We start from the raw sequence: 12934 nt of genomic DNA, 5'->3' as shown, positions 1-12934 counted from the left end.
AGTTCCATTTCTAGTTTTTGAGCAGTTAATTGGAGATAAGAGTCTCCTGGGGACTATTTTGCCTGGATTAGCTTAGATCCTCAGATCTCAGCCTCCTGAGTAGCTAGGTTTACAGGTGTCAGCCACCAATGCCTGGCTTTATTTTTCTTCTATTCCCTATTTTAGTTGAGGCTGTCCAGTTACTTTCACAGATGTATCTCATACAAATTCTTGTAAATAGAATTTTATTATTTTTTTTCTTCTGACACGTGTTCTCTCTTTGTTCTTCTCATGTTCCTTGTGCTCCTCCTCTTCCTTATCCTCCTTGTCCACCTCTTTGTCCTTGTTCTCTTCATCCTCATCCTTGTCCTTCATCCTTGTTTGTCATGAGGCTTGAACTCAGGACCAAGACGCTGTTCCTAAGCTTTTTTGCTCAAGGCTAGTCTTCTACCACTTGACTTGAGCCATAGCTCCACTTCTGTTTTTTTTTTTTTTTGCTTTTTGTTTTGTAGTTCTAGTGGAGATAAGAGTCTCACAGCTGGGTCGGCCCGATCCTCAGATCTCAGCCTCCTGAGTAGCTAGGATTAAGATGTGCGCCATTAGTACTCAGCTACTTACTTCCATTCTTATCCACTTTCATTCTCATTCCCTAGATAATAGCATGAATCATTCGAAGTTCCCTAAATATCTTCTGCTCTGAAATGCTTTTGGTATTCCACTTTTCTTTTGTCTGGAAAAGTTGGTATTTTTCCTCAAGTGTGTAATTCAGGTGTTTACCTCATTTGAAATCTGCCATGAATTCCACAGGCATCATTTTTTTTCATCTTATTTTATTTTCAGAGTATATTATTCTGTGTAGTAGTTTAGTACATTATTATAATTTATAACTATATTACTGCCAGACTTCGAAGGCTCCAAACAACTGCAACCCTGGTTTATTGATTAATAAGACATTAACATAAATGTTTAGCACAAGGCCTCGCTCTGTGTGTGTGTGTGTGTGTGTGTGTGTGTGTGTGTGTGTGTGTGTGTAGTTTTTAAAGAAAGGAGATGGAATAAACTAACAACACTTAAATATGGAAGTTTATTATATATAGCCCCCTTTCACGGGAATTACTGCAAAAAGTTTCCTGAGATGGTTGGTGTTGGTATCATTATTCTTATGCACATTATAGATAAACTTAAGTTTGGGAAATGTACTTACAAGGTCACAGTAACAGAACTTGGTGGAGCCAAGAATTAAACTGAGGTCTTTTTACAAAAGACAGTTTTCATTATGCGTAGTGATTCCTTGGTTGAGACCTTGGAGCCAACTTTGATCACATTCCAGATGTGGATTGCCAAAGAAACCTCATAGTCTGCTTCAGAAGGTATCATTTGCCTTGTGAACAATCTTTTTTTTTTATTTGGGGCTGGGGTGGTCTGGACTCTGGGCCTAGGCGCTGTCCCTCAGCTCTTCAGCTCAAGGCTAGCGCTCTACCACTTGAGCCACAGCGCCACTTCTGGCCTTTTCTATTTATGTGGTGCTGAGGAATCGAACTCAGGGCCTCATGCATGCAAGGCAAGCGCTCTGCCACTGAGCCACCTTCCCAGCCCCGTGAACAATGTTAAGAGTTCTTTTGTAGCAAAGGGTCTGCTGAATTTTACTTTGTCTTTTGCTAGAAATACACATTAGTTTTAGTCTTAACAGATAAGCTAATTGTGTGATGTTTGCATTTGAGTTTCTCTTAGATTGAATTTTGTTTTTTAAACATCTTTAAAGCTCCTTAAATATCTAATGATAAAATTGAAAAATGTTTTGCTAGCACAAAATATTTAAAATGACTTGACATTTCATAAGATTTTATTATTTAAAAGTCTGATGAATTACATTTTTATCTTAATGATATTGATGTAAAAAGTTTATTTAGTAGAAATTAAATATAGAATATTTAACTTCCAGATCATCGTCGTCATCATCATGATCATTATTATTTTTGTTGTTGGTCGTGGGGCTTGAACTTTGGGCCTGGGCACCGTCCCTCAGCTCTTCAGCTCAAGGCTAGTGCTCTGCCACTTGAGCCACAGTCCCACTTCTGGTTTTCTGATGGTTTATTGGAGATAAGAGTCTCTAAGACTTTCCTGCCACAGCTGGCTTTGAACCATGATCCTCAGATCTCAGCCTCTTGAGTAGCTAGGATTACAGGCGTGAGCCACCGATGCCTGGCTTAGATCATTATTTTTGAGACTACACAAGTTTTAAGTTTTTGCCTACAAATGGCACTTTTCTTGAACTTACTCTTTTGATTTTCTAATTAATTCAAATTTTCTAATCAAATGTATAAATCCTAAGGACCTGACTAAATGATTTTCAATGCTGTGTCTTCAGTAGGGTGTGTACAGACTTGGTTAGTGCCTCTTAAAAGAATATGTATTTTTGGGGGGGGAGGGGCTGGGAAGGTGGCTCAGTGGTAGAATGCTTGTCTTGCATGCATGAGGCCCTGGGTCCAATTCTTCAGTACTACATAAACAGATAAAAGCCAGAAGTGGTGCTGTGGTTCAAGTGGTAGAGCAGTCACCTTGAGCTGAAGAGCTGAGGGAGAGTGTTCAGACCCCATGACCCAACAAAAAAATTCTTAAAATGAAAAAAGTACCATTTATGTTAAATCAGTTTGCTTTTTAAACATTTTAATGTTTATTTTTTCTTTAGTTAATTTTATGTTTTGTTTATGTGGTTTTGAGGAATTGAACCTAGGGCATTATGCTGTGGTAGGGAAGCACTCTACGTCTAAGTGGTATTCCCTGAGCTGCTTATTCTTTTTTTTTCCCCTCCTGAGGCTTGAACTCAGGGCCTAAGCACTGTCCCTGAGCCTGAGCCTGTCTGTGCTCAAGGCTAGTGTTCTACAACTTGAGCCACAGTACCACTTCCAGCCTTTTCTGGGTATGTGGTACTGAGGAATGGAACCCAGAGCTTGATGCATGCTAGACAAGCACTCTGTCACTAAGCCACATTCTCAGCCCCCCTGCTTATTCTTTTGTTTGATAAATGAAATAATCTGTAGGATGCTGACAGTGGGCACCCAAACTTAGAAGACCAAATTTGAAATATTCATTTCTGAGGATTTAAGGACTTTCATTTATTCCCTGGCCTTTTACAATAATGCTTTTAATTTTCCTGGGATTTTAAATTTTCTGACTTCAAAACATAATCTCAGTTTGTTACTTTGGCTTTACTTTAAATCTGTTACTTTCAGCTTTGCATAAATATAATATCCTAATAAGACTATAGTATCAACTATTATTGAGTGATGTTAATCATGAAATTAGTCTTAAATTCTCTTCTAACCCTACTTACCTTGAAATTTACCTTTGTGATTAAACTCTTATTTACATACTTTCACAATGCTTGCCTTTTTGCCAATTAAGTGGTAGGTTCAAAATGAATTACTGTGCTGATTTTACAGGAAAAGTTTTTACTGCTATATTTTGTAGCAGAATCTTGCTCTGCCGAGGCTAACCTTAAACGCCTCGTGCTCTAGCCTCAGCTTCCCAAGTGCTGGGATAACAGGCGGCTTGTTTTGCAAAATGTTTGCATAAACCATCATGAGTTTAAAAACCAGCTTATTAAAAGCATTTAGCACATGAGTAAAGCACTATTAAGTTCTATGAAGTTGGTTTTTGTGTTTCCCCCCCCATTTCCATTCTCTACCCTTGCTTTTATCTCCTTGCTCTAGAAAATGTATTTTTTCAGCCCTGTCAGAGAACTAGAGATTCATTGTAGTTGGAATAAGAAACAAATTACATAATATAGTTTGCAGGCTTTGTGTGGTTAGTAACTTCAAAAAAGCTTTGTGTACTAAAGGTGTAACACATTGTCATTACAGTTTATACAATCATTTTGACTACTTTGAGAAGTGGATTGGCCTTTTAAGACTAAAGACCAAGGGCAGTCAGAAAGCTGTTGTAGTAAATTTAGAAAGAATGATTTTGGCTAGAACTGTACAACAGGCACAGCAGTTGAAAAGATAGGCAAATTATATCATAAGGATATAGTGGAGAATTGTTAGTGTTTGGTGATTGAATATACGTTGTGAACTATATCCTGATGCCTGCTCCTAGAACATTGCTGAATAAAGTGTTAGCAAAGGCTAAAACACTGGGACAAAGAAAAAGGGGGCTATGAAATTTAGTAATGGTTAAAAGAATGAGAGATTTCTGTATATTTCACTTGACTATTGAATGGTTGTTGCTTACCTTAGCGCACCATTAATATTTAACCATATCATCAGGTCAAGTGGTGACTGTTTCATACAGTCATCCAGGAATCCAGGTTGGAAGATCTGCCAAGTCTGTTGCCAGAAGTGAGCAAAGAGGGAGGAATGTTATGACACCAGGCCTAGTGATGACACTTAACCACATATACTCCTGTTCTGCTGGAGAGCATTGGTAATGTGGCCACACCTCACTGCAGTGAGGCTGGGAATGTAGGATAGCTGGGCAGCTGCCATAGAAGAAAGGAAGAACAGAGTTTAGAAAACAGCTATCAGTCTCTGCCACAAATGGTGATGCTGTTTGCTGAGACAGGCAACAGGAAGAGAGAAGCAGTTTGCAGCAAAAGGTAATTACTTTTGAATGTGTTATTTTTTAGGTGCTCATAAGATTTGTAAATTTGCATGTGTTATAAGAATAGACAGGTAAGATGATGACAGTATCAATTGGGAAATACTTTTTTTTTTGGTAGCAATGTCATGTTTCAGGAATTTAAAAGTCATTTCCTTAGATGATCAAAAAAGAGTAAAGAAAAAAAAAGTGAAAATGGGAAAAAGGGAATAGTTAACAACCTAAATCGAAAGTATTGATAAATGCTTACTCTGCCAGATCAGGCTGACCTAAGAAATACCTTATAGGTAGGTATTAGAGGTGGAGCTGTTACACACATTAGGTGGTAATGAGGAGAGTTAAAAGAAAGAATTTAAAATACTGTGTGGTACTACGGAGAGTTAGAGGAAAGAATTTAAAATACTAAGTACTACAAAGCAAGTAAGACAAATGGTTGCAAGGAAGCATATGGGTGGTGGTTACACTGGGGTAATTTTCACTAGAGCAATTAGATATCTTTCAGTACTTAAGTTGGAGCAAAGACCTCAGTGATGAGCAAGAAAATTTAATGACAATCTGGCCAAAGAACATCCTAAATAGAAAGTAAAAGGAAGTCAGCTGGTGGACAGCCTGGGAACTAACTTGGAAGAATAAAAGGTCAAGAAGTTTTCCTGGGCCACGTGACAGTGGCTCATACTTAAAGTCCAGGCTACTCTGGAGGCTCAGATTTAGATTTAGTTTGGAGCCACCTTAGGCAGAAATTCCATCTCCAAAATAACCAGCAAAAAGATGGGCTGGAGGCTTAGCTCAAGTGGTAGAGCACCAGCCAAGCAAGTGTGAGGTTGTGAGTTCAAACATTGGTACTTGCTGGAGAGGGGGAAAGGGGTTGTTGAGGGAGAAGGCTGTCAACACAGGGAGACAAATGAGATCCAACCTTTCAGGTTTATCAGCTGAGATGAGTTTAAATTTTGAGTTGCAGAGCAACTCATTGGACCATGTGAAAAGGAGGGTGATATGATATGGTTTAATACTCTAAAAATCACAATGAAGTTTAAAAAACGAAGTGAAAGGTAGGGAGAACCAGGGATTGAGGCATCAAAACCCTGAATACATTGTTTGAGTAGCATAAGTGAAAGTAGTGTCTCAGACTTGAGTTGTAGCTCTTAAAATCATAAAATGTGTGAGCTTTAGGATCTACTTTGTTGATAAGAATGTGGAGAGAAAAAAAAAGAATGTGGAGAGAGAGAAGAATCAAGAATTTCTGGCTAGGTGTGGTGGTACAATCATTACCTGTACATTCAGGCTAAGACACTTATGATCATGAATACAAGGTCAGCCTGGGCTATATAGAGAGACTGTGTCTCAGAAAAAAGAGGGAAAAGGGAGAGAGTAGATAAAAGAAACAAGGCTCTTGAATCCCCTCCCTCGATTGTAGAAGGTAGTAGGTATTAAAAGGAGGCCTGGGATATCTCTTGGGGTTATTACCTGAAGACTCCTTATTTGTCTGAAAAATATTATTTGTGTTATTAGAAAACTAAGCTTCTTAGAGCGTGTTAGGATGTTTTTTTTTGTTTGTTTTTTTGTTTTTTTGTTTTGTAATACTGACTTTGAACTCAGGGGTAAGCAGGTGCTCTACCACTGAGCCACACGTCTAGCAGGTTCTATATCGTTCTATTTTTATTTCTCAGAATGATTTTGTGTGAAGCCTTGTAGGGAAGACCACAACTTTTCTCATTTCCCCTGATCACTCTTCCTAATGACTGGAATAGAAGTAAAGTATTGGAATCTGTCATCAAACAAATACAAAGTCTATGACAAAAATTAATCTTTTGGAAATAATTGGGAAAAACCAGTAATTGGTATGCATTTTTTTGTGTGTGTGTGTGCTGGTCTTGGAGCTTGAACTCAGGGCCTATGTTCTGTTCCTGGGCTTCTTTCTCTTTCTTTCCTTCTTTTCATTTCTTTTCTTGAAGGCTAGTGTTCTACCACTTGAGCTACAATTTAACTTTTGGTGTTTCTGGAGATGAGAGTCTCTTGAGTTTTTCTGCCCTGGCTGGTTTGAACTGTGATCCTCACATCTAAGCCTCGTGAATATATTAAGATTGCAGGCATGAACCACCAGCATGGCTTATATATTTTTCTTTGGTACAATTAGAACTACATTTCATCAAGTTTTGTATTTTCATTTTTAGAATTTGATAAGGCAGTTAATCAGTAAAGCTAGTTTTAACTGCTCAGGATGACATATATTGCCTACAATTTGATTTATAAAATAATTTTATTAAAATATCCCTTTTAAATAAATTCATCTTGAATTTTTAGTTTGTCCATGTTATTTGTCACTTTTATTTTTTAAGTAAAATTATTTGCAGATTTATATTAAATATTTCTTTGAGTTGTTAGCTAGTTAGCTTTATTATGAGTATAAGGTTTGAATGCTGATAGACTCTTGAAATGTCTTGAAAACTCATAAATACATATGGATTTTGTTCTCCAACTAATTTGTATATATCACCTGATGCTTTAGTGCCATGTACAGATGCTGCCTGTGTGCTGTGTAGGGGTTCATATTGGTGGGAGTGGGGAAGCTGACATTCAGTGAAATACAAAATAGGAAATAATGTGAAAATAAACTTTTGAGACTAGAAATTAGTCTTTACCGAGATGGATCTTTCCTGTTTGTGGAAGGGTTACAGTATTTCAGTGAGGAAAAGTCAGGGAGGAATTTAAAAGGAGTTAAGGCACAAAAGATACCAACATTTTAAAAGAATGACTAAATCTACCTTAACTAAATTTGAGCTTAAACATTTTTCATTGTGTGAAGATAAGTGATACCAGTAAACAAAAATCATTAAGGCTACAGATAATGTAAATTTGCTATTAAAATAAACATCTTTTAATCTATCCTCTTTATTTTCTGTTTGTGCTAAAGAGAACATTTTTCTGTCTATGGAACATGTAATAATGCCCTGTTTGTGGTAATATTGTTCTGCTCAGGTTGATTGTTTGTGACTCTAATGCTTAAATTATTGGGAGATATTTGGACAGAGCAGATCAGACAGCTTCCCCTGTCTGGAACTTCAGATCTATAGTTGGTAAGAGGGAATTGTTGGTAAGAGGAAATCCTTTTCCTTTGTCCCCAAACTGATGTGGATCCAAGCTGATATCAAATAAATGGGTGGCAACACTGCTTTTCTGAAAGATTTCCTATGATATTTCTTTTGAGTTCTTGTGATTTAGAAGGCATTTAGAAAAAATGAGATTTAGAATTAGTTTGAAGATACCTGGTTACACTGAATTGAATTGTATACTTTTACCACAGGTCAGTTGCAGGACCTCCTCAGATTTCCTAGGACTCACTTAATTGGTATAAACCAGGTAGAATGTGGCCATTCTCTGAGATTTAAAAATATTTAGCTGGCAATTTTGTATTGTAATGGTTAAACTTGATTATATGACTTGGCTAGTATTTCTTCTATAGCAAATAAAGCAGTATGGACTCTTTTTAAAGGGACAAACAAGTTATCTGATAAAGTACTATGCCTATTCTAGTGGTTCTTTGGATAATAGACTTCGATAGACTGCATTTCTTTGCTTTCTATTTGTAAACCAGAATGCATCAAAATTAATGAAATGCTGCTAAATGATATGTTCTGTTAGAATTTTTGTTTCAAAGACATTTATTTATTTATTTATTTATTGTGCCAGTAGTAGAGCTTGAACTCAAGGCTTTGGCACTGTCCTTTAGCTTTTTCTCTCAAGGCTGGCACTCTGCTTCTTGCGGAATATCACTAGTTGTAGCTTTGTGTGGTGATTAATTGGAATTAAGACTCTCGCAGATTTACATTTTTTTTTATTGTTGTTATAAAGGTGATGTACAGAGGGGTTACAATTACATAAGTCAGGTAAAGAGTACATTTCTGTTTGGACAATGTCATCCCTTCCCTTGTATTCTCCCCCACAGACTTTTCTAAGACAGTTTCATATTTTCCAAGAGAATATCATTTTGCAACAAATGCTAACTCTCTAAAGAGAATGCTGTTTGTGTTTTTTAGCCGGCCATATACTAACAAAGTCATTACTCTATGGTACCGTCCACCTGAACTGCTCTTGGGAGAAGAACGATATACACCAGCTATTGATGTATGGAGCTGTGGGTAAGATAGGGTTACTGATGGTTTATTTCACTTAAAACTTTTGGTGGGGAGTTAAAATCAGGATATTGGTAATGATATATGTATTTTTTCATTAGATGTATCCTTGGTGAGCTCTTCACTAAAAAACCCATATTTCAAGCAAATCAGGAACTTGCACAACTAGAATTAATAAGGTAAGTTAATAATGATTGTGTTTGTAGGGCTGGGGTTTTCATAATCCATAGGAAGGTAAAAAATTTTCAAGCTTGTCTTTTCAGAAGAGCTGTTTCTCGGGGCTGGGAAGGTGGCTTAGTGGTAGAGCGCTTGCCTTGCATGCATGAGGCCCTGGGTTCGATTCCCCAGCACCACATAAGCAAAACAAAAAAAAAAAGCTGGAAGTGGCGCTGTGGCTCAAGTGGTAGAGCACTAGCCTTGAGCTGAAGAGCTGAGGGACAGCGCCCAGGCCCAGAGTTCAGGCCCATGACTGGACCCCCCCCCCCAAAAAAAAAAAAAAAAGAGCTATTTCTCTTGAAGTGTAATGATTTCTAAATGGAGGATGAATGAAAATTCAAACCCTTCCATACTTCTAGTAAAATTAAGTCTCTAGAATCCCACCCCCAGGAGATTAAATCGAAGTACTTAAGTCCCTAAATATAGGTATGAAAGAAAAGAGTAAATATGAAGCAGAAAATATGAATCGTTCTTTAAAGACATGACATAAAAGAAAAATTAGTCTTATGTGCATAAAACATGAATGCAATGTTAAATACACCACAGAGAATTAGTAACTCTCAACAATTATCATCTCCGTCTACTCATTTCTCAAAGTCAAAAGATTCAGGCAGCACAATCTGTGATGGTAGATTACCCTAGATGTCTCTGAAAGCTGATCTTGACAAGGACAGCCATTCAAAAATATGCTCAGTGTGCATTGTTGCAGAGTCCCTACTGTTAAAATACAGTGAGGCAGGAAAAGAGCTGGTGTAAGGACGTTGCAGAAGACACAAGCCAGTGATCTTTGGGATGTTAATGTGGCACTAGCACTGTTCATGTATGGCGGGTGTCATAGAACCTAGCAGTTACTCATATGTATTATTTGCTTATATGTTTCCAGTTTTTAAATAATAAAAAATTTTAAGGGGGTTTGGTATTAAAGACAACAGTGTAAATTTTCAGCTTATAAGATGAAAGTTTCAAAATAACAGTAAAGTTATTTAGGAAAGATGTTGGATAGGAAATACTTTCTTTTCTTTTTCTTTTTTTTTTTTTTTTGGTATTCAGGTAGGGGGTAGGTAGGTATTCAGTAGACCTGCTGGGACCAGGCAAGGTTGGCACTCCACGTGGCTGGGAAAGGCCTAGGAAAGAGAGAGAGCTGGGAAAGAGAGGAAAGAGCTAGAAAAGAGCAGAGAGAGCAGAGAGATAGAGAGCTAGAAAAGAGCAGCGAGAGAAAGCCTCTGGGCCTGGGCTAGGCCTTTACTTTCCTTTCTTTAATTGAACAAAATGAATGTAAAGCAACAAATAGTAAGAGAAGGATCCCCAATTTTTCATCTGATTAAATTTGAAAACTATAACTCAGAAACAGAAAACTTCAGTCAAAAAGAAGATCTCAGCCGGGCGCTGGTGGCTCACGCCTGTAATCCTAGCTACTCAGGAGGCTGAGATCTGAGGATCGCGGTTCAAAGCCAGCCCGGGAAGGAAAGACCGTGAAACTCTTATCTCCAATAAACCACTAGAAAACGGAAGTGGTGCTGAGGCTCAAGTGGTAGGGCGCTTGCCTTGAGCTGAAGAGCACAAGGACAGCGCTCAAGCCCAGAGTTCAAGCCCCACGACCGACCCAAAAAAAAAAAAAAAAAAGATCCCAATAAGAGAGAGATTGGTAGAAAATCTTCCTGCACCCCATTTTTATGTTTTGGGTAAGATTTGTTTTACTATAGGGTACAGCAGAGAAAGATAAGTTAGAGATTATTTCTTCTCTAGATATATCGTGGCTAGCCTGGTAATATTCAAGCTAGAAACTAGCATGATTTCTTGAACTGTGGTACCAGAGCATGGGCTCCCACTTACCTGGGGCTTCTTTTACACCAGTGCAGCTAGTTGCCTTACCTACAATTGAAGCATATGTCCCAGACATGGCTGAGGGGAGTTGAAACACAATATTTTAATAAAATGGCCAAGAGAGAAGTATCTCAGTTGCTTTAAAAAAAAAAAAATTTTTTTTTGTGGTACTATTTAGGATCTCTAGCTTGCTGGTCTGGTGCTCTACCTTTTGAGTAAAAACTGCAGACCTGCTTTTTGCTGGTTATTTTGGAGGTGGAGTCTAGCAAACTTTTCTGTTTAGGGTGGTCTTGAACTGTAATCCTCTATATCTCAGCCTTCTAAGTAGTAAGATTATAGGTGTGATCCATTGGTGCCTGGCCCAGTACTATTTTTTGGATGTTACTATCTGGATACCTCAGACTGGACAATCTGTAAAGAAGATAATATTCAGCTCATGGTTCTCTGAAGGCCAAAAGTTGCATCTGGTGGAGGCTTTTATTGATCAGGAGACTCGGAAGTCCTAATGTGCCACAGGAAGAGGAAGCCTAAGTTAGCCAAAGAGAACTGGCTCTTATAATAAAGCCCTCTCTTGATAATTCATCTGTCTATGAAGCCCTCGTGATCCTCCCACCTCCTAGAAGTCCCACCTCTCAAATATCATTAATATTTGACTCAGGATTAAAAATTTAGAGGATGCTTTCAAGCTAAGGTGCAGAGGAGGAGAGCTAACTGTAAATACTCGCAACTGTTATCTTTTGTTATTATGTGGCAGAGAAGTAATGAAGAATCAAGATGAACTGGGCAATCTAAGATAATAAGTGTACTTTTGAAAGTTAAATTGAACATTTACAAAAGGAAAATGAGAATAAACTCCAAAACAATGGAATAGTACAGCCTACGTCCTCTAAATAAAATAAAACTAGAATATAAAAATGGAAACTAGACTGAGAGGCAAGTGGCTCATGTCCATAATCCTAGCTGCTTAGTAGGCTGAGATGTAAGTATTGCAGTTCGACACCAGCCTGAGCAAGAAAGTGTGTGAGATGCATCTCCAGCTAACCACCAAAAAATCAGAAGTGGAGCTGTGGCTAAAAAAGTGGCAATGCCTTGTGCAAAAAAAGCTCAGGGACAGCTCCCAGGCATTGAGTTCAAGGTCTATGATCAGCACAAAACAAGGAACAGTCTCTTAAATATCAAAAAATTTAAAATGCATTAAAAAAGAGTAATAGCCAGGCACTGATGGCTCATGCCTGTAAATCATAGCTACTCAACAGGCTGAGATTTGAGCATCTTGTTCAGAGTCAGCCTGGGCAAGAAAGCCCGTGAGACTCTTATCTCCAATTAACCACCAGAAAGCCAGAAGTGGAGCTGTTGCCTAAGTGGTAGAGAGCTAGCCTTGAGCAAAAACCTCAGATAGTGTGCAGGTCCTGAGTTTAAGCCACAGGACTGGCACCAAAAAAGAGAAAAAAGAAAGGAGTAATAGATAAGTTCTGTTAGTTCATGGGTTAAACCTGTGCTTAGTTTTAAATATAGTAATGACATTTCAGTCATCTGTGCTCCACATTTTTGATGATGGATCATAAGATTATATTGGAGCTAAAGCATTTCTGTCATCTCGTGATGACATCATAGGTATGCTATAGTGCAAAGAGTATTCATGTTTGTAGTGTTCCCAAATGAGCCTACTGTGATGCCAGACACATATACATACAATTAGGTAAGTACATAATACTTGAGAATAATAGCTACTTGGCTGGTTTAAATACTTTTTATTATTTTACTGTGTATTACTTGTACTTACTAGAACAAAGTTAACTGTAAGGCAGTATACTGTGTTTCATGGGAAACTTTATTATATCTGTGTACTACCTCTTGGTTACATAGAGTCCACATTAGCTGATAACATCTAGGCTGTGCCATCTAGCTTTGTATAAATGAATTCTATGATAATTATACCAACAGAGTCAACTAATGGTGTAGGTCTCAGAACATATCCAAGTTTTAGTCTTTGGTTTACTTACATGAACAGTATAAATATAAATATAGTAGTTTAATGTGAAAGGACTATAAAGAAACAAAATAATACTGGAAGGGTGACTGATCAAGAAGCATTGGACAGATAAATAAAATTGTGACCTACCATCATTTGAAAATTAAAAAAAAAATGAAAATTAGATAGAAATAAACCTCAGCTATAAAGAAAG

At 37.7% G+C, this 12934-nt stretch overlaps 1 protein-coding gene across 4 annotated transcripts in view; it reads left to right on the top strand.

Annotated features, from left to right (window-relative positions):
- Nucleotides 1-12934, top strand: part of Cdk13 (cyclin dependent kinase 13) — a 108368-nt gene that overhangs the window by 73135 nt on the left and 22299 nt on the right. For all 4 annotated transcript variants that reach the window (XM_042694972.1, XM_042694970.1, XM_042694971.1 and 1 more), the window contains 2 exons: nucleotides 8613-8714; nucleotides 8810-8887. In XM_042694972.1, coding sequence (XP_042550906.1) covers nucleotides 8613-8714; nucleotides 8810-8887 — 180 coding nt within the window. The remainder of the gene's footprint in view (nucleotides 1-8612; nucleotides 8715-8809; nucleotides 8888-12934) is intronic.

The sequence above is a fragment of the Dipodomys spectabilis genome, unplaced genomic scaffold (assembly GCF_019054845.1).
Source record: "Dipodomys spectabilis isolate Male_0828 unplaced genomic scaffold, ASM1905484v1 ptg000178l, whole genome shotgun sequence".
NCBI classification, from domain to species: domain Eukaryota; kingdom Metazoa; phylum Chordata; class Mammalia; order Rodentia; family Heteromyidae; genus Dipodomys; species Dipodomys spectabilis.
This window is presented reverse-complemented; position numbering and strand designations above follow the sequence as displayed.